We start from the raw sequence: 19,991 nt of genomic DNA on the forward strand, positions 1-19,991 counted from the left end.
ACCAAAACAGAAGAATTTGGAGGAAACTCCACGAAGAGAACATCAGGATTTTCCTCCCCCAATTTAGTATTTTTCATTCCCCTGGCATCATTCCATTACTGCCACATTATTTTTAATCTGACTGTGTCCAATTGCACCACTTTATGCAAATCTACTCAAGTACAGTATAATCTTCCAAAAACTAGACCATAGTGACTGGAAATGAATCCTAAGGGAGAGCTACACACATTAGAGAGCTCTGTTCTGTGGGCTGATCTCTAGACACTATTGCATGGAGTGCATAATCTACTGTAAGATAAAAAGATGGAGAAGAGGATTGTCTGTATGTCAAAGCTATTTATCTATCATATGCACATCATCTAGGGGTCAGGCACAGGTTGAATTTTTTGGTACACCTTACACAACTGTGGCATAAAGGCTGTGGTTCTGATTCTTCATTTCCTTTATCTTGTATAATCAAAGCAGATATCAAATACCAAATCAGAAAGACAGTGTGTTATTCCCACTTTGCATTCTCTCTGCCTCTCTGCCCTACACATGAAGAACAGGACAGTAGAGAATCAGGCCCCTTGTCACAACAAAGAGCCTCAGTTGAAAGGCATATCTAGAATAAGCAATAGCCACCTGTTTTGTTTGGACAGCTACAGTGAGCGAAACGTGACTGTTTTGGATCAGGCCTTCGTGTCCCAAATTTCACATGGAGTTTCCAGTTTCTCCTAGATTCCAAGTAAAACTGGACTGAAATCCAGTGAAACTCCTTGGTATCATACAAAATCAGAGAATTTCACCAGCCCTTTCCCCTCCCCCCATGGGTCCACGGTCATCCACCAAGCCCAGACTGCTCCTCACGTTGCCTTTCATTATCTACTTATGTACAGTGGGTATTTGGTTTTTACTTCATCCTTGCCTAATATGTGAAGGGGCTGGTTGGCTGGTATCCTCTCTCATCCCAGAGCCTTATAGGGTTTCTGCATTGTCTACCTTTCCTTTCTCTCCATCTTTGGGAAATGACCTCAGGAGGTTGAGCAGTATGGCCCTTTCTCTTTTAGCTACAGAGCTAGACAATGCTCCTTCCGACCTTAGGTCTCATTGAGCCTAAGTCTGAGATACATCAGTATGCACTGAGGATATAGGAAATCTCCAGAATATAACTTGGCTTGGTGTTTCATAGTGAAAAATTCACACAACCATAGGCAGAAATCACTGGAACCAATTTCACTGGGATAGGAATCAGCTTTTCTTAGAAGCACCTAGAACTGAAAATACACTGAGGAGGAGAGATTACCAGGAAAACCATAATTTATTGAAGAATCATATCTGATACTTTGTGGTAGAAAAATCAGCAGATATTTCAGACTTTCACAAAGAGATCCTCCGTTCCACCAGAAGATTTCACAAGCCAGTCAAAAAGCTACAATGTTACCCTGTAAGGGTATTCCTGTATCTCTGCTTTTGCGGAATTAGCAATGAAGCATGAAGAAAAATGGACACATTTGCCTTAAATAGTTTGCATTTTCTCCCATGTCAAAGACAGGCAGTTTTTACAAATGAAAAACTGTCTCTCTTGGCCGTATTTTACTTGTCTTATTCATGCTGAGTAGTTCCTTATTTGTCAAGTAGCCCCACTGAAGTAAGTGGGAGTACTCATGAAGTAAAGTACTACTCAGCTTGTATGAGTCTGGCAGCACATGGCCTTCTATGAATCCCCCATCTCTGCTGTCAACAGCATGAAAAGCTCTTTTCTCTGACAAAAATAGAATTAGGGCAGAATTTAAGAAACTATGCTGATACTGCAAAATTAAAACACACTACAAAAACCAAAGAATTAACAAAAGTATTACACTTACCTAAATTTCAATAAGTAATATCATTCATTTTTGCACACAAAAGAAAGCAAAAAACTGTTCACAGCAAAAAGTCTGGAAAATGAAAATGTGTAGTTACACTTTTCTAGGAAGGAGCCCAAGTCAAGTGCCCCTAATTCCTCTGACCCTTAAGGTAACTGTACTTAAAAATTTAAAACCACTTTTGTTAATGTGCATTGCCACTGCTCTTAGCGGGGAGTTTCCCCAGCATCCAAGTGGTCAAGAAAGATTTGAACCTAGAGTGTGTTCATTCTTTGTTGGGAGAGAAATGTGTGTGCGCTCTCTCTCTCGCAGCCAAATTCTGACGTCAGATATGTGCATGCAATTCCTGTTGAAGTCAATGTGAGGTGTTCAAGCATATCCCAGTTAACATGGGTTCCTTTCTTTGATTTATTTTACTATAGAGTGGGGTGGCTTCTTGCCCCCTTTTCAAGCTACCTAAGTAATCTGCCTGTACACTAGTGTCAACAACTGTCCACAACACTCCCCTCATGTGCCTGCTCTTTAAAGGAGGCTAGAAATCTCAGTCTGGACTAGAAACACTGGGAGAAAAGCCAGAATAGCCCTTGTCATGAGATTTCAGCTACATCCAGCAAGTGTAGAGATTTGTCTTTTTTTTTTTTTTTTTTTAAAAGGTAGAAAAATCTTTTCAAATCTCAGAAATTCATGTTTTGTTTGGATGAAGAATGGTGAAACACTTCAGATAAAATATGAACTGACGCTCACTATCTTGTTTAAATGAAATTTACAAAGGAAAAGTATAATTGTAAAAATATTGTTTTAAAACAATTAACAGATATAAAACACTCTTTCCCTATGCTCAGATAAGTCAAACAGTTCAACACATTTTAATGAAACTTAATTTAAAAAAACAAAAACAAAACACATCTCTGCATTAAGACCAAGCGTAAGATATTTCAGTTCAAAAGGTAGTGTTCTGAGAAGGTTGTCTGAAAATGGAGATAGAGGCAAAATGCCATCTCTATCTGTAAGTGTAGATTGTAGATTAATATAATTTGCTAATACTAGCTTTGCATACTTATAACGCCATATAAAGAGAAAATCTTGAGACAGTGTAGTCTAATGGATGGAGCAGTGGACTGAGCATCAAAAGACCTTGGATCATTTCCATACCCTTCCACTGACTTTGTGTGACCTTAGACCTCTACCTCTCTATACTTTTCTTTCCCCTCCCCTCCTTGTCCATTTAGTCTGTAATCTTGTTGCAGCAGAGACTGGCTCTTATGCATTTGTACAGTGCCTAGCACAATGGAACCATGATCTCATTTGCATCCTCTTGGCACTACTGTGATATGCTGATTATATTTTCTATGTAGTTACAGAGCCTGTGTATCACAAATATGGATTATTACTTTTTGTTTTAGTGTATCCCTTGTCTGCAACTGAATTAATGTTTTTTTCTCTTTAATTATTGGGGTATCCATCCTTAAATTGGAGCCTAAAATAACTGTGTAGCATGCTAACGCAGTCTCTAGCTTCTTGGCTTTACTGTAAGAGAAGTGAAAATGCAACTTCTATGTGCAGGAATCAGTTTTAGGACTTTTCATAAATAAAATAAGGTAAATGGTTTAAATGAGAATATCATATATATAATATCAAAAAGTCTGTTTAGAACAGGAACACAGGCAATAGCAAAAAATGAAAAAACCAATGTAAGCCAGACTCTCAAAGAGCTAGATAGTGGACAGTATATGACTCAGACAGTCAATGGAAAATGCAGAGCAGCAGTTTGATAAATGATTGGATCAGGTAGAGGCTTATTGTAGTAACAGTTAATGATTGTCTGGGCCCTTGATCTACATGCGCAAGTATTTAAGCGGGTATAAAATCTAATACTTAACTGAAGAGACCTCAATCAATCCAAATGCTCTTATGAACATGTTCATTTTGTTATGTACACTGAATTATTTTTTTTCTGTAAATAACTTAAATAAATCATGCCAGATGTTTGTAGAAGCAATGATGTCATTGGTGCCTTTTATGGCAGGGTGTTTTGAGAGTCACTTTGCTCTTACCCTATATTTGTAGGTCTCCCTTACTAATCAGAGGAGCAGCCATGGTTTGTAATCGGTCACATCTGAAACTTGATTGTATCACATGGCTGGGGCACAGATCCTGAGGACTAGATATCAGCTGAATACTTTAATTAATTGTATGTCATTTGAACTCAGATCCTCAGAGCAAGCAATACAAATGTCAGAACTTTTTTCTTCCTTCATGTTTTTTAGAAAGAGCTTCATATCGGAGGGAGTTCATAAACATGAGGGTCACCTTGCAATTAGTAAGAGAAGGAAACCCTTATCTGGGATAATTGTTTAAGACAAACATTTTCCTCTGAATAAAATAAATTAAATTATTTTGCATATACTAAAAAAAAGTTTCCTAATATATTACCATCCAATATATAGTGACAGAGCTCTTCCTCTGTCCCTGTGGGTACAGCTCTTCCTTCTAGCGGTAGATGGAGGAACTGCTTCATCCCTCAGTACTCTCCCTCCCTCTAGTGGTCAGTGAGGATAATTCAGCCTTTCAAAAATGGCCACTCCCTGATGGCTGCCAGTCCTGTCTCTGGTCCTGGTCCCTTGCCGGGGTTCTCTCCCTCTGGCGAATGGCCGGTGGGGACCCAATCCCACCCTCGACTGCAGACCCCAACACAGGGAATGCTATAAGTGGCAGCCTCATGCTGCAGGCTTCCGGAAAATTGCCAGCTTCCCTGGGTTTCTTCCCCATGGCTCTTGGATTAATGTCTGCACCCTGCTCAAACACGGGCCCTTCCCAGCCTCCTTGTCTGAGGAGGCTCTTGACTTTCGACAGTCCCCCCAGGCATAATAGTGCTGAACCAAATGTCCAGTTCAATCTTCCCCTTCTGGTAGGCTCTTTTCCCTCAAGCCTCCAGGCCTGGGAAAGGTCCTTTGCCCTCTTCGGGCAGGATTTCCTCCCTCCCAGTCTTTGTACCTGCAGGATTCTCTCGTGTCAGTGTTCCACTCCTCCTTCCACACCCTCCTGAAGTCTGACAGCATCTGGGCCTGCTCAAAGTCTCTGGTAGCTTCTGTGGCTGGATGGGAGACTTTTAACAAATTCTAGGCAGGCCCTTGATTGGCTGCAGGTGTACTAATTAACCTGGAGTAACCCCTGTTCAGCTACCAGGGGAAAAGGGACCTGCTTATCCTGCGGCTAATATATCAGTTTTCTAACATTCTCCAATAGGCCTCTGGCCCATCCCTGTCACAATATATTATTGAAGCTAAGATCTTAGAAGGATTCAAGAAGAGCTTTATATGGATGGGGAACATCCAGAGTTGCAATAGACAGGATAAACAATTGTATCATAAAAGATAAAATGCTTATGCTTCAGGGCATAAGACAACAACTAACTGACAAGGCTAAGAAGAAACATGTTCCATAATTTTTCATAAGTTTTTTGGTGGCCTCCTCTGAAGCATCTGGTACTGGTCACTGTCAGTGACAGGATAATGAACTTTATGGATCATTGGTCTGATCTAGTGTATAATTCCTTTGTAAATATATAATCCAGGATCTAATTTTTAATATGGAAACCCTACTTGTCGTTCATGAGTGCCTGGGGCCACTCTGGCTTGTGCTTCTCCAGCTCTTCCAGAGACATTGAGCTTGAGACAGCCATCGTGGCCCAGATTTTTAAAGGTAAGGGCTAAGGGCTTGTCTGCATGACAATTTAGTGCATGGCAAGGTGGGTGTAAATCTATGGTGCATTAACCTGCTGCACACTATGTCACTGTGTACACAGTGCTAAAAATGCCATAGTGCGCTCTGACGTACTGCTGTTTCAGAAAGCACTATGGAATTTTTAGTGCATGATAACAGGGTCCACACAATGACTTACTGTGTAGCAGACTATGCACTCTAGATTTACACCTGAGCTTGCCACACACTAAATTGCCATGTGGATAAGCCCTCAGTCCTATTTTCAAAATGATTTAGGGTTTGTCTTCACTTGAATTGTTAGCAACCCAACTCCCTCCCACACACAAACTAGCTCAAATTGTGTGGTGCTGTAAACTTAAGCTAGATGGCCCATCAAAGTTGAAGCTTGAGTGCTGCTGTTGCTAGTAATGCAATGGTGATGCAGCACCTTGAGTCACAACTCATCAGATACTAATCCAATCAGTGCTGCTACTCATAGAACTATGTACCTTGAGTGTTGTTTGCAGTGTGGTTGCTCTCGTGTGAGCCAGGCTAATCCAAGTGGAATAACTTGAGTGTACTAACCTAAACTAACTTTTTCAGAGCAGACAAGCTCTTAGATACTTAGAAGTCTAAATCTCATCAATTTTGAAGCAGAATGCCATGGGCAATTATTCATTATTCCTAAAATGACAGATTAGCAACACATTTTTCAGAACTTTGCCCCTAATACAGCCGTATTGATTTTAATCTCTGTTTTAAATACTTTCATCAATGCTTTGACATGGTAATTTAACTGAGTTTTTATCCATGCACTAGAATGGGGATTTTTAAAAAGAAAAATAAGTTGTCATATATATCATGGGATTCTCTGTCATTCCATATGGAGGATCGGGAATGGCTTCTCCATTAGGCTGCCCCTCTTCCTATTGCATGCTAAGCACTAGAGTAATGCTAGGGTTTTCAAGGCTCCATAGAGGTAGCCCACGGTATATGCTTCACAGTGGTCCAGAATTCTTATCAGTGGTCCAAAGAATGAAACATTTTGAGAACCACACAGTGGTGGATCTGAGTGTTGTGGTGGCAGGAGCACTGAGAAGATCTCTCCCTTAAAAACTGGTCTGCAGAAAGGAAATGCTGGAGAAGCACTGAGCTAATGCATGTATTTAATCTATGCTGCTACTCTCACAACTCCCTTAAAAATAAATTACTCCTAATCTAGAGTGCTGATAGCATGAACATGATGTTGTAGTACAGGTAAGGCTTACTGACTCTGTATGGCACAAATAAGAAATGCTGCTAAGTTTGAGACTTATTTCAGATACATATTTATGCTTCCAGCAGCTAGTGGCCTTCCATATTGAACTTTCTCACCTGCTGTGTGCTGGATGTGGCTGTTGTGCTGACTGTTGCAGTTTGCAAGTTGTATCAGATCCCTTTATTCTGACTGACTGTTCTGTTTCCTCCTTCAGTCTTCTCTTCTTCACTACAGTGAGATACTATTGTTAAGGATTGCAAGTAAATATCTAGACATTTCAATTCAATGTCCCATGTTAACAAACATCATGTAATATAGAAATCTGTGTTGAGATAAAGCCAGTTACTTTAACTTACCTACAGCATACCACACTGTACAATATTTACTAACCGGGACTTCTCAGATGTTTGCTTCTCATTAAAAAGTACATTTTTAAAATGGCTTTGATTTTAAAAATGACATTTGTAATAAAAATGTGTGTAATTTAGTGTAATTGCTTAAGGAATTAAAATATACTGTTTGAAATACTGTTGTTTGTATGTCTCCTGCAGAATTTCATAAAACATTAAAAACTTTGTGTATATGGCCTACAGCCAGACTGAAAGAACGCAATAAAATGGCAACTCCACCTTGAGTGTATTTTTTAAAAAGTGACAGGAAAGGAGAGGATGTGACTACCCAGAGGGCCGTGAGAGGGAGAAGATGGAGTGCAGAAAGAGGAAAAGTAGCCAAGGGAAAAATGCAAGTTCTTAGGGAAAAACAGATCAATACTGAAGTTAACTATGCAATTGCAATGATAGCAACTTGCATTTTGTAATACTTCTTTCACATAACCTCAGATGTCCCTATGACATGCCAAGGGTACAATCCAGACTTATGAGTGGTTTGTGTCACCCCCCTGCCCTCTAACCTGGGTGCTCTTTACAATGCTTTGCTACTGTAGCCTTCCATCTGGACTGCTCACAAACAGCCTCCAGCATGCAAGTCACTCTCAGCTATGTCTATGTGTGCTGCAGCCAGTCAGCCACACTTTGGCTTTTACCAGTCTTGGTTATGCTACAGGGTGACTCCAACATAGTCCCAGTCTTAGATTTCCCCCAGAAATGAATGCCTTGTATTGCCCAGCCCTCTCCTAAATAATATAAATTCATATAATGTCTGTATTTCTTTAACAGAAATAATATGGAGTTTTCCAAACACTTCAATTTAAATACACTGGACTAGATAAAACAAGTTTATTAACTACAAAGAGATAGATTTTAAGTGAGTACAAGTAATGAGGCATAAAAGTGAGAAATGGTCACAAGAAAAATAAAGATAAAATGTAACTGGTGCCTAACTTAACAAACTATGTTAAATTCAAAGCAAAGTTTTCACACCACATACTTTCAGCAGTCTTATTGACCAAACTTCTTAGGTCAGGACCTCTTTCCAGTTCACTTTCTTTGTCCCTTCTGGTGAAGTGAATCAATGGGCAAAAAGAGAGGAGCGGATCCCTTGGGGTGTTTGACTTTCCTTTTTATAGTGTCACTCTCCCTCCTGGAAAACATTTCCATCTGGGACTCTGGAGACAGATAGTCTATAGGGAAGGATGTTCCCTGCTGCTTTTCTTCACCTGTTGGAACTCCTTTAGTTTCCCTTTTTGCTTGATGACTCTGTTTACTGCTTAAATGCAAATTAAGCAGAGCACACATTTCATTGTTTGAGACTTGCCTGTTTGCCAACTTCAGTTTGGAACATGTGTTAAGAACACCATACACTGGAATCTTATAATTTCACATACGATGTTGCCACATACATTAAATCAGAACAATAATGACCAGCAAGTTATGAGTTTTCAAATGTTACCTGAAAGGCATACTTTGTACAAAGATTATTACAATAGTGTGTTGGTTGTGGACAGTGGGGTACATTCTGTCACAATCCTTGTTACTATTCACAGCTCCAAATTTAGCTGGTAGACTGGATAAATCACACCTCTGATACACCAAGTAAGCCACCTTTGAAGTGATTTTGACAAGGTCATTCACCAAAGGCTCTTAAGCAAAGTAAGCAGTCATGGGATAAGAGGGAATGTCCGCTCCTGGATCAGTAACTGGTTAAAAGATAGGAAACAAAGGGTAGGAATAAATGGTCAGTTTTCAGAATGGAAAGAGGTAAATAGCTGTGTCCCCCAGGAGTCCGTACTAGGACCAGTGCTGTTCAACATAGTCATAAATGATCTGGAAAAAGGGGTAAACAATGAGGTGGCAAAATTTGCAGATGATACAAAACTTCTTAAAATAGTTAAATCTAATACATACTGTGAAGAGTTATTAAAGGATTTCACAAAACTGGGTGACTGGGCAACAAAATGGCAGATGAAATTCAATGCTGATAAATGCAAAGTAAAGCATATTGGAAAAGATAATCCCAACTATACATATAAAATGATGGGGTCTACATTAGCTGTCACCACTCAAGAAAGAGCTTGGAGTCACTGGGGATAGTTCTCTGAAAACATCCACTCAGTGTGCCATGACAGTCAAAATTAGGAAAGGGATAGATAATAAGACAGAAAATATTGTATTGCCTCTTTACAAATCCATGATATGCCCACACCTGGCATGCAGATCTGATTGCCCCATTTCAAAAAATATATATTGGAATTGGAAAAGGTACAGAAAAGGGCAGCTAAAATGATTAGGGGTATGCAAAAGCTTCCATATGAGATAGATTAATAGGACTGGGACTTTTCAGCTTGGAAAAGAGACAACTAAGGGGGCGAAGCGATATGATAGAAGTCTATAAAATCATGACTGGTGGAGAAAGTAAATAAGGAGGAGTTATTTACTCCTTCTCATAACATAAGAACTAGGGGTCACCAAATTAAATTAATAGGCAGCAGATTTAAAATGAACAAAAGGAAGTATTTCTTCACACAATGCACAGTCAACCTGTGGCCCTCCTTGCCAGAGGCTGTTGTGAAGGCCAAGACTATAATGGGGTTCAAAAAAGAACTAGATAAATTCATGGAGGATAGGATTATCAATGGCTATTAGCCAGGATAGGCAGGTATTGCTCTTTTCAGAAGCTGGGAATGGCCATTGGGATGGATCACTTGATGATTATCTGTTCTGTTCATTCCCTCTGAAGCATCTGGCATTGGCCACTGTCGGAAGACAGGATACTGGGCTATATGGACCATTGGTCTGACCCAGTATGGCCGTTCTTATGTTCTTACATGCCAAGATTTCAATGGAAAGTCAAGAGTTCAAGGGATGCCACTGCATTTGTCAGCAGCATAGAAGCTGCAGAAGATGCCAGCTCACCCTCCCTCATAGTCAGGCTTAAGGAATTCACTTTTGTTAATCTAAGATTGCTCTAACTTGCAAGTACCACCCCTAAAAATGCTCACTAATTATTTCTCCTTTGTTTTCCCTTTTCTTCTCACCTTCCTAGTCCCCTGATCTTTACTGGTATAACTTGATCCCTTAAGAAAAACAAAACAGTCTGGATTTTTCAGTCTTCTGTAAACCAGTCTCTTTTCTGCTGACACAAGTACCACTTTATCTCAGTGAAGCCTTTGAGATGGTGGAATAGTCCATCTTCTTGGATCATATTCTTAACTGTGTAGGTTTCTCTAGTACCTTCCCATCATGGTGGCAGTCCTGTCAAGCTGCTCTGTCTTGGATGCCATCCAGCAGAGGTCTTGGTGCAGAGACCAGACTCCCATCAGAGAACACCAAGCACAGCAGATTAATGTTAGAAGTGGAAAGAGCCAAAGTGCTTGCACAAATGTAGGGTCAACTAAGTAGGTGAAATAAATTTAGAGGGCTATTTTTTATTTTTATTTTTTAAACAAATCATGGAACTTGCTGTGATTCCTCAACTCAGTCATTGCTTCTTGTTATATCCCAGTCAGCATTCTCTTTCTGTAGATTGTAAATTCTTTTAGGGAGAGACTGTGTTCCTCCTTTGTTTGTCAAGCACTAAGCCCATTATTGGCACTATACAAGGTGCTCTGTACAACTCACAGCCAACTCACTGTAACAGAAGATTGGCTGGGTGTGACACACATTTTACACTCAGCAACTCAATTGTAAGGACCTCCACCAATGGTAAACCATGAGAAGGAAAAAATGCAGTTGATTAAAGATGACTGAGTCGAAAAAGATCAATAAGTGTTAACTGGCAGAAAAACTCAAAAGCCAATGAAAACGGGGCAAATACTCGAATAGATCAATGTCAGATGCAGAGAAGAGATGAAGGATGCAAACAGAGACACGGCTCATTAACTGTGGTATGCATCAAAAGGCACATGTATGTTTGCAGGACGAGAAATGGTACTGGAGATACCAAGAGTGTTAGTCTAGCAGACAAAAAGGAAGGAGTGAGAGAGAAGAACAGAGAAGGAAACAGGAGAGAAAAGATAATGGATAGCAGGAGGCAGAAAGAGATGCATGGCAAATATTTGGCAGAAAGGAATTAAGAGAGTTGGTGAATGGAAAAACACAAACACAAAACAGGCATGACAGAGAGAGTTAAGTGATAAGTAGTAACAGACAGAAGGAAAATGAAAACGAGTGATTGCTCTTCTTGGCTTATACCAGAGCTGAGTGCACTATATGAGAAGCACATTTGTCTTATGAAATGTTAGTGCCTAAACTGTGAGCCTTTCCTGAAGAACAGTAGTATGGCTGTGGATTAAAACTACACACAGGGCCTAGAAGGAAGAGGAATGTGGAGCTTTTAACTTCCATTCCTCACTACTTTTATTTATTTTTATAATTTGAATTTAGCATGCCATTTTATAAGGGAAGAATGAAATTACTTTAAGGTCAAGCTGTCCAAATGTGCTTTCTGTTTGAAAATATCACAGCAGCTCTACGTGAAGGGCTGCTGCAGGAACCATCTGATTGCAGGTCAAATCCTCCTCTGACATTGAAATTCCCGATTTTGCACATACAATTATTTGCATGGCAGATCTATATTTGCAAATCCTAGGAAGTTTTTTGGCTTAGACTCATGTATCAGTGGGCATATGGGCAGATTTTTCACACTACACAATTTACTTCGAAAGACTTTCAAAACATGTGGAGGCAGATTCTTGGGACCAGAATGGTGGGAGAAATATGGCTAGTTCCATCCCAGGTCATAATTTAGGCTACTCTCAATTATTCCTGCAGAATAAGTTTTCTATGGACCATTCTGCCAGTCAGGGGTCCTTGGCACACAAAGCCTTCCAGCCATATCCCCACTGTTCTCCAGCCCACCCCCAACACAGCTCTATGGCAAAGGAGCCAAACGTAAGCGAGAATCAGCTATACAGACATTATGCCTTCATGAAGAGAATCTCTAGCTGGCTCATTAGAGAAGCCAATCATCCCTTTTGTTCCATCAGAGCAACACAAATGAGATGGAACATGGGGCCAGAATCTGGTCCATGAGAGTGTCTCTCTCTTCCTGCCTGAAAAAGAAAGAGAAAATTGATTAAAAGAAGGAAAATGGAAATTATGCTTAGTTATAATATCATGCCTTGGCACCACTTCCCGGAGCAGTGACATTGGTCCATGGCATTAAAGAAGATGTATACACTCTCCCCACATCACTATTCTGCCACAACAACACACAGTTATCAGCTTAAAACATCTTTTATTTGTAAAATTCACCAATGATTTGTATTATTCCAATTTTCATTTTTTCCAGCTTGATGATTTTTTGTATTCCCACAGCAACTGGCTTCCAAACGTAGCAAAGGTAGCAAAAGCGTTAATAACCTCACTGTAGGCTCTCTCATTGCTTCTGCATTAGGAAAGTAAAGCCCAGCAAGCTAATGACATACAAAATTACTCAATGTAAGCAAAACCGCAGAAGTAGAGGAGAGGTTATCCTGTTCTATACATTGATCAAGGGCCATATTCTTAGGCTTGGCTATGAACTCAGGGAATTTTTCCCACAGGTTACCAAAAGGTCATTGAAATTCTTTTCTCTCTGTACTTGGGGGAAAGATCCCTTTATCCCTGAATAAGGAGTTTGCTTTTAAGTCACCTTGTTGCTTCTCATACACTGAACTTCCTTGTTCAACTGCATATGAATCACTTCAAATGAAGCCACTTTTCTCTTAGCAACCAAAAACTGTCTTAGCAACCAGACGCTGAGGATTTTGTTTTCACATAGTTACTTGTGAACAATGTGTTCTCTTTTGCTTTCTACTTTTCCATGGCAAGGCTGTTTCAGTGTTGGCTTAGTATTGTCTAAGAAATGGAACACTTAAAGTCAGTCATGGCAGAGATGTAGCTTGCTGGGCAGATCACAGCTATTCTGTATCCCAGCAAAATTATTATCTCTAGGAAATGGTGCAGAAGTGCTGACTGCTGGGAAGCTCAAAACCTCCAGATTCTTCCAGTATAAATTATTGTAAGGAATAGTGTGAGGGAGCTCACAGCTATTCCACTCCTGTAATCGCTCAGAAAGAATTATTTTAGGGACATATATTGCAGTTGTGGGTACTGGGAACATCAGAGAAACTGTAACTTGAGCCTCACCTGGGTTGAAGTCACTGTAGAAACAGGCATGAGCTGTGGCTATGGATAATTTGTTGTCTCTCTTAGCAAATGACACTGGACAGAACAGAGTAGAAGGGAATGGCACTGGAAGAGAATACATTTGGGGGAAAAAAACCTATAAACTGCTTACAGTTTGCAAATAGAAACAGAGGTGAAATTTGCCAAATAAATCCTGGGGGAAAGTTGGAGGCGGGGTGGTGAGGAGCCCATGGTTACAACATTCTCCATCTCTCTCAACTCCACGTTATTGTTGGGGTGTAAACAGCTGGGTACATTCTTAGAGCAAATTTCAAAATGTTGATAGAAGCATTAAATGCCTTAGCATTTTCAGTCCACATTTCCTCTCTGTCTCCTCCTGCAGGTGCTGTTGGCATAGTGGAAAGCAGTTTGATTTCCTCACTTGTTCTTAAACTGAAAACTGAGCTGGATGAAATCCAAGAGCTGATACTGGACACACTCTCTGGCTGCCTACGGGTAGAGGCCTTTGAAGCTCTAGCAACAGGTGCTGTTTCCATTCTGAAGGAAAAGCTCACTCATCCATCAGTGGCCATCAGGAGCAAAGCTGCCCGTGCTCTTTTGGGAATTAGGTAAGGGAAAGAAAGGACTATGCACATGGATTGTTCCAAGACAATATCTGTCCACTGATTGAGTCTTGTGCACTAGTTTGCAGTTGTACCTCCTTACACTTTGCAACTGTCACATCTCACATGCAAAGTAACATCAGGCTAGATGTGTACATGGATAGAACACTTAGCTACTCTGATGCTGGCAATTGAGTAGATGGCACTCTTCCCCCACACACACCTGCCACCTGTTAGTAGTGAGCTAATGCCCCTGCATGGAGCTAAGTAGAGCTGCACTGCTGGAAGTACCATTTTGTACATGAGACAGTGTAAAACCAAAGTCCTGATCACAAGATGGATCCCATAATACTTTTTGCAAGAGGAGAAATGTTAAATTAAGGAGCCTGATAATTATTTTTTGCCTACCTCCATTTTCAGTTGGATAAAGCATTCTTCATTTTCTGTCATAAACTGTTATGTAGTATTTGTTACTATGTACTGTTAAACAGTTGCTTTGTTTCATCCTAGAGTGGCCACATTTCAATGGATAAAACATTCCCTGTATATACCCTGTTTATCAGTCAGTCAAGTCTGTAAAGCATTTCACAATTCTTGGGTAAAATATACAATATAAATGCAAGTTGTTCTTAATGGAACAGCACAGTGTGGTGAAGGATAACACCCTTAGGTCACTCTGATGTAATACAGTTCAATATAATAATATTTCATGGCATCATTGTTTATGAAAACTGCCATGCTGGGTTCAGCCCAAACAGACTCTGTGTGGGGAGCTACCACATGGCAGGTCCTATTAAAGGAATGAGATCCCCAGTGCATTCATGATCATCCTGTGGTTCTTTATTTAAGTCTTAAATTCATCATCTACAGAGTACATAGATAAGAGTTTTCAGTCAAACCGAAAAGTTCAATTGGAAGCCTGCATCAAGGCAAGGACCTTGTGTTTTATGGTATTTGTGAGGAACCATCTATATTTAGAGTATTCTTTAAATAGACAATATGAACTCTTGGCTTCTGGCTTTTAAAGGTGAGTGGCCATGGAAATACTAGGCATCCAACCCGGATGCTCACTGCTGTAATCACCAAAATACCTGAAGGAGCTATCGTATACTATATAAGCATGTAGTTTCAACAGTAACCATTCTGCCACAAACTGACCTCTCCCCTCTTTGGTTTGTAACTCTGGCATGGGTGTTTAAAGTGCTCCCTGACATTTGGAATACTCTGGTTCCAAACAGAACAGAAGAGAATTTTGCATCAGCATTCTTGTCATGAAATGCAGGAGGGAAATGGCAGGAGGCTGTAGTCAGTTTTACTGATTGTTGACATAGCTTTAAGAAAGCACATTCATTTTTTCTCCTCCTCAGTGTCCCTCAGGAAGGAAAAAATATTGTATGGGATGAAGAGGTTATCCCAGTGCTGGTCAGCCTGCTGGAGGATTCAGATTCTGAGGTCCGAGCCAATGCAGCAGGAGCATTGATGAATGCCACCATTACGACCCAAGGTGAGAGAAACAGATCCTGCTGGGGATACTTCCTGCAAAGCAGAGCATTCCTAGTTCAGCTAGCAAAATAGTGCCATTTGATCAGCTGACAGTTTTTATTTCATAGCTTTCTAAGATAAATTTTAAAAATCTAGGTTCAGATAATGCTAAAGTTGTTGTAGAATCTAATACAAACAGGACATTCCATTAGGTTTGTCCCTCAGCTACTTTGTTTGCCCATAGCGTCTAGATGCACCAGTATAGTTGGTTTGATTCACCTCCACTGGCTCAGAGAAATGTACTCAGACCTATCTATGCTAATGCAAGTAACTGTGCCTGGGGAAGATTCACCCTGGCAGAGGTCAAGCAATGTTTATAGCATCACCTTCCCTCAAGGGTGCTGCTAGGGAGGGGAGGAAGCTTTAAGTTCAGGTCGGAGTGCCGAAACCATAAACTGCCCTGGGGATGCTTTGAACCTGCAACTCTTAGCCAAGAGATGGAGTGCCTAAGCTTTCCATTACTTTCCTGTAGTTTTTGTGTGTGTTTAAAAAGGTATAGTTTTTCCCTAACAACCAGGGGAGAGTGGGAATTGGAGACGTTCTCAAAGTCAGATACATGACTTTAAAAACACTGACGGGTAACTTTTCAGGGTACTGAATGGGTAATTGGACATACAAGAATCCTTAATAACAGTAATTGTGTTCCAGTCCTCCTCTGCATACCACTGCAAATGCCCTGCTTGCTTTGGAATATAACACAGGAGTGGATCTATTTACTTAGAGTGTCATAGAAAAGAAAGTAGGGCGTTCCGGAGGGCATTTTCCTTGAGAAACTTTATCTTATCATTTGGTGTCTCATGAGATCTAAATGATTCATTTAAAAGTAAATAAATAAAAGTGTGGTAGGTATACAGAGTTAACTAACTAAAGTAGCTGGATTGCTCTCTTCAGAATAAAAAAAGGAAATTTACTGTGGTTTCTAATAAAGATGAGCCTGATCCAAAACCCAGAGCTGTTAGCACTACCCAAACTCTGAAGTGTTCAAAATATAGAGCCAGATCTGGAGCTAAAAGCTGCAGTTCAGATCCCTCTATAGTGTGTGATTATGATTGTTTATTAACAGGTACAGGCTTGTTAAGTGGTTATTTGATTATATTCAATAACAAGATTTAAGTCCAGTTATTTAAGGAGGATTTAAGACTTAAGTCCTGTTATATAAGGAGGATCCGGGGAACTACAGACCAGTCAGTCTCAACTCAGTCTCTGGAAAAATCATGGAGCAGGTTCTCAAGGAATCCATTTTGAAGCACTTGGAAGAGAGGACGGTGATCAGGAACAGTCAGCATGGTGTCCCACAGCATTCTTATCAGCAAGTTAATGAAGTATGGGTTGGATGAATGGACTATAAGATGGATAGAAAGCTGGCTAGATAATCAGGCTCAACAGGTGGTGGTCAACGGCTCGATGTCTAGTTGACAGCCGCTAACAAGCAGCGTGCCCCAGGGGTCGGTGCTGGAGCCGGTTTTTTCAACATCTTCATTAATGATCTGGAGGATGGGGTGGATTGCACCCTTAACAAGTTTGCAGATGACACTAAGATAGGGGGAGTGGTGGATAAACCTGGAGGGGAGGGATAGGATACAGAGTGACCTAGACAAATTGGAGGATTGGGCCAAAAAAAAAAAAATCTAATGAGGTTCAACAAGGACAAGTGCAGAATCCTGAATTTAGGACGGAAGAAGCCGATGCACTGCTACAGACTGGGGACCGATTGGCTAGGCAGCAGTTCCACAGAAAAAGACGTGGGGGTTACAGTGGACAAGAAATTGGATATGAGTCAACAGTGCCCTTACTGCGAAGAAGGCTAACGGCATATTAGGTTCCATTAGTAGAAGCATTGCCAGCAGATCAAGGGAAGTGATTATTCCTCTCTATTTGGTACCGGTGAGGCCACATTTGGAGTATTCGGTCCAGTTTTGGGTCCCGACTACAGAAAGGATGTGGACAAATTGGAGAGAGTCCAGCAGAGGGCAGCGAAAATTATTAGGGGGCTGGAGCACATGACTTATAAGGAGAGGCTGAGGGAACTAGGCTTGTTTAGTCTGCAGAAGAGAAGCGTGAGAGGGGGGTTGATAGTGGCCTTCAACTACCTGAAAGGGGGTTCCAAAGAGGATGGAGCTAGGCTGTTCTCAGTGGTGGATGATGATAGAAAAAGGAGCAATGATCTCAAGTTGCAGTGGGGGAGGGCTAGGTTGAATATTAGGAAAAGCTTTTTCATTAGGAGGGTGGTGAAGCACTGGAATGGGTTACCTAGGGAGGTGGTGGAATCGCCATCCTTAGAGGTTTTTAAGGTGCGACTTGACGAAGCCCTGTCTGGGGTGATTTAGTTGGGATTGGTCCTGCTTTGAGCAGGGGATTGGACTAGATGACCTCCTGAGGTCCCTTCCCATCCTAATCTTCTATGATTTCTTGTTCAGGGAAATATGCAGCCCTTAGTGCAGATGCCATTCCACCTTTACTGAAGCTTGTCGACGATGAAACTAGCAAAGTACGCCTTAATGCAATCAAAGCTCTGACCATGCTGTCTGAGGCACCTGAGGGTCGCAAGACACTCCTGAACCATGTGGGCTTGTTTCGAGAGCAGTTGAATGACACCAGTGAAGCTGTAAGCAGAGCAGCAAAAATTGCCATCCAAGTCATTGAATGGAAACCTTAAACCAAGGCATCATGAAGCAATAAAAAAGCAGCAAAATCTCTGCATTTTGTATGACTCAGATTTTTCTCAAATGTTCTGTATTAAATCCGCACATGCTCTAGCATATGAAAAGTTTTAATTCCCCTACAACTGCCTCGCAATATTTCTGCACGTTGAAATCTATAGGAAACTGTGTGGTCTTGGGGTTACAATTCGGAACTGGGAGTCCCTGAAATGTTTACTTTATTATTCCAGTATGGCAATTTTGTGCAACTATCTTGATCTGTGATCAGTGAAGGTACTCTAGCTGGGGGTTACATCCCACCTGTGCCTTCTATGTCCTTCCACAAGGCACCAAACGAAAGGCAGGCAATGCTGCCATCCCTCATATTGGGCACAAGCATTCTAGAACTTTGAAACCTTTTCAGGGGGTTATTTTCCCCTGTATCTCAGTAGCATTTTGTAAAGGAGACCAACCCCCCATGCCCTCTCGTACAGCTCCTTGGTATTAGCCAGGGGGAATCAGCCTACCCTGGAACATCCTAATATTCCCTGAAAGAGATGACACACCTTCAGAGCCCCCTAGCATCTTCTTCAGGGACTGCTCCCCGCCCCTCCGAGCTTTTTGATTGGTTATGCTTCTGAAGATGCTCACTTTCTCCAGGTGTTTTTTTCCTGTGACATCTCTTGAGTGGGGACTACCCTCCTCTATGGTGCTGTGAATCTTCTGAGGGCTCCATGGTTTCCAGGATCTCCATGATTCTCTTTGATGAAGCCTAACCCTTTCTTGATAGTTCAGTCCATTTTCTGAAGGGGCTGGGTTACATAGGTACACCTAATTAGACATTATTCAGTTTATAAAACCTGACTTTTCAGTATAACCATTATAGATGGTCCAGAATTAACCCTCCAGAACCAAACTAATTTCACACTTTGGAAGGAAGAACATCACAAGTTAATCCAAATTTTGCAGCTAGCCCCATCCTATCGTAGGCCAACTGAAACCCCTGGATTCAAACAGTCTTGAAATTTGGTGGAGAGGGATTTAAATTTTAAACTGAGCTTCATGGCTTGAGCTCATCTGTAATAAGCTTCTGACCCCTGCAACACAAAAACCCTTTGGGATGTCTAGCACTGCTGGTTATACTAATACTCCCACTCCTTGTGTTCTGGGAGTGCAAGCATCAAGATTCTATCTGTCCCATGTGCAGGCACACAAGGCTAGGAGAATTTCATGGATTCACTCGCCCCAACTTACACACCCATTAGCAGCCAAAATCTGGCCCCACGTCTGAATGTTTGTAGGCATGATATTTCTTGGTGATATGTTGCCTTCCATCGTTACATTTCTGTTACTGTTAGTGTTATGTTATTTTATGTTAAACAGAATGAGAGCTCCAAAGATGCAGCTCTCTTCCCCTGTTGTTCTGGAACAGCTCCTACTGAAAGGCCGCTTATCAAACAGCCTCATGTTCATGTTGGGTCACATGCAGAACATTGAGAGAAACAGCTTTGCAGCCTAAAAACCTCCACTGAAAAGTCCTTCTTTGAGTGGTAGTCGCTATGGATATTCACTGTGGGTGTGTGCACACATTGTGCACCCAGGACCAGAAGTTCTTCAACAGCAGTGTCTGTTAGTCCAAGCCTATGCCCTGTGTTTCCTTGTGCTTTCATCTGAGGTCATAAAGGGTGACACAGACCAACGTCTCGCCCGAGTTCCTTTTCTACTGCTCATAGTCTATAATAGAACTGCCTGTGTGTGTTTCTTCTCTTCAGTATTTAACTTTGTTGAGTCTGTAAATAGTACTTTTAGTTAGCTTAGTTAGTGCTAGTTAGTTAAGGAGTGCTGGAGGGATCTTCTCCCTCTAATTCCCCCTT

General features: G+C 41.1%; 2 protein-coding genes across 4 annotated transcripts in view; one reads left to right on the top strand and one right to left on the bottom strand.

Moving 5' to 3' along the window:
* GNAZ (G protein subunit alpha z) overlaps positions 1-4,916 on the bottom strand; it is a 114,638-nt gene extending 109,722 nt beyond the window's left edge. For all 3 annotated transcript variants that reach the window (XM_067550022.1, XM_067550023.1, XM_067550026.1), the window contains exon 1: positions 4,842-4,916. The gene's annotated coding sequence lies outside the window, so the exon portion shown is untranslated. The remainder of the gene's footprint in view (positions 1-4,841) is intronic.
* RSPH14 (radial spoke head 14 homolog) overlaps positions 1-18,252 on the top strand; it is a 148,604-nt gene extending 130,352 nt beyond the window's left edge. Inside the window, exons 4-6 of the mRNA XM_067550027.1 lie at positions 13,717-13,942; positions 15,304-15,440; positions 17,896-18,252. Of these exons, the coding sequence (XP_067406128.1) occupies positions 13,717-13,942; positions 15,304-15,440; positions 17,896-18,134 (602 nt within the window). The 3' untranslated portion in view covers positions 18,135-18,252. The remainder of the gene's footprint in view (positions 1-13,716; positions 13,943-15,303; positions 15,441-17,895) is intronic.
* The last annotated feature ends 1,739 nt before the right edge of the window (positions 18,253-19,991 follow it).

The sequence above is a fragment of the Emydura macquarii genome, unplaced genomic scaffold (assembly GCF_026122565.2).
Source record: "Emydura macquarii macquarii isolate MOO-44397 ecotype Brisbane River unplaced genomic scaffold, CSIRO-AGI_Emac_v2 contig_1254, whole genome shotgun sequence".
In the NCBI taxonomy this organism is placed as follows: Eukaryota; Metazoa; Chordata; order Testudines; family Chelidae; genus Emydura; species Emydura macquarii.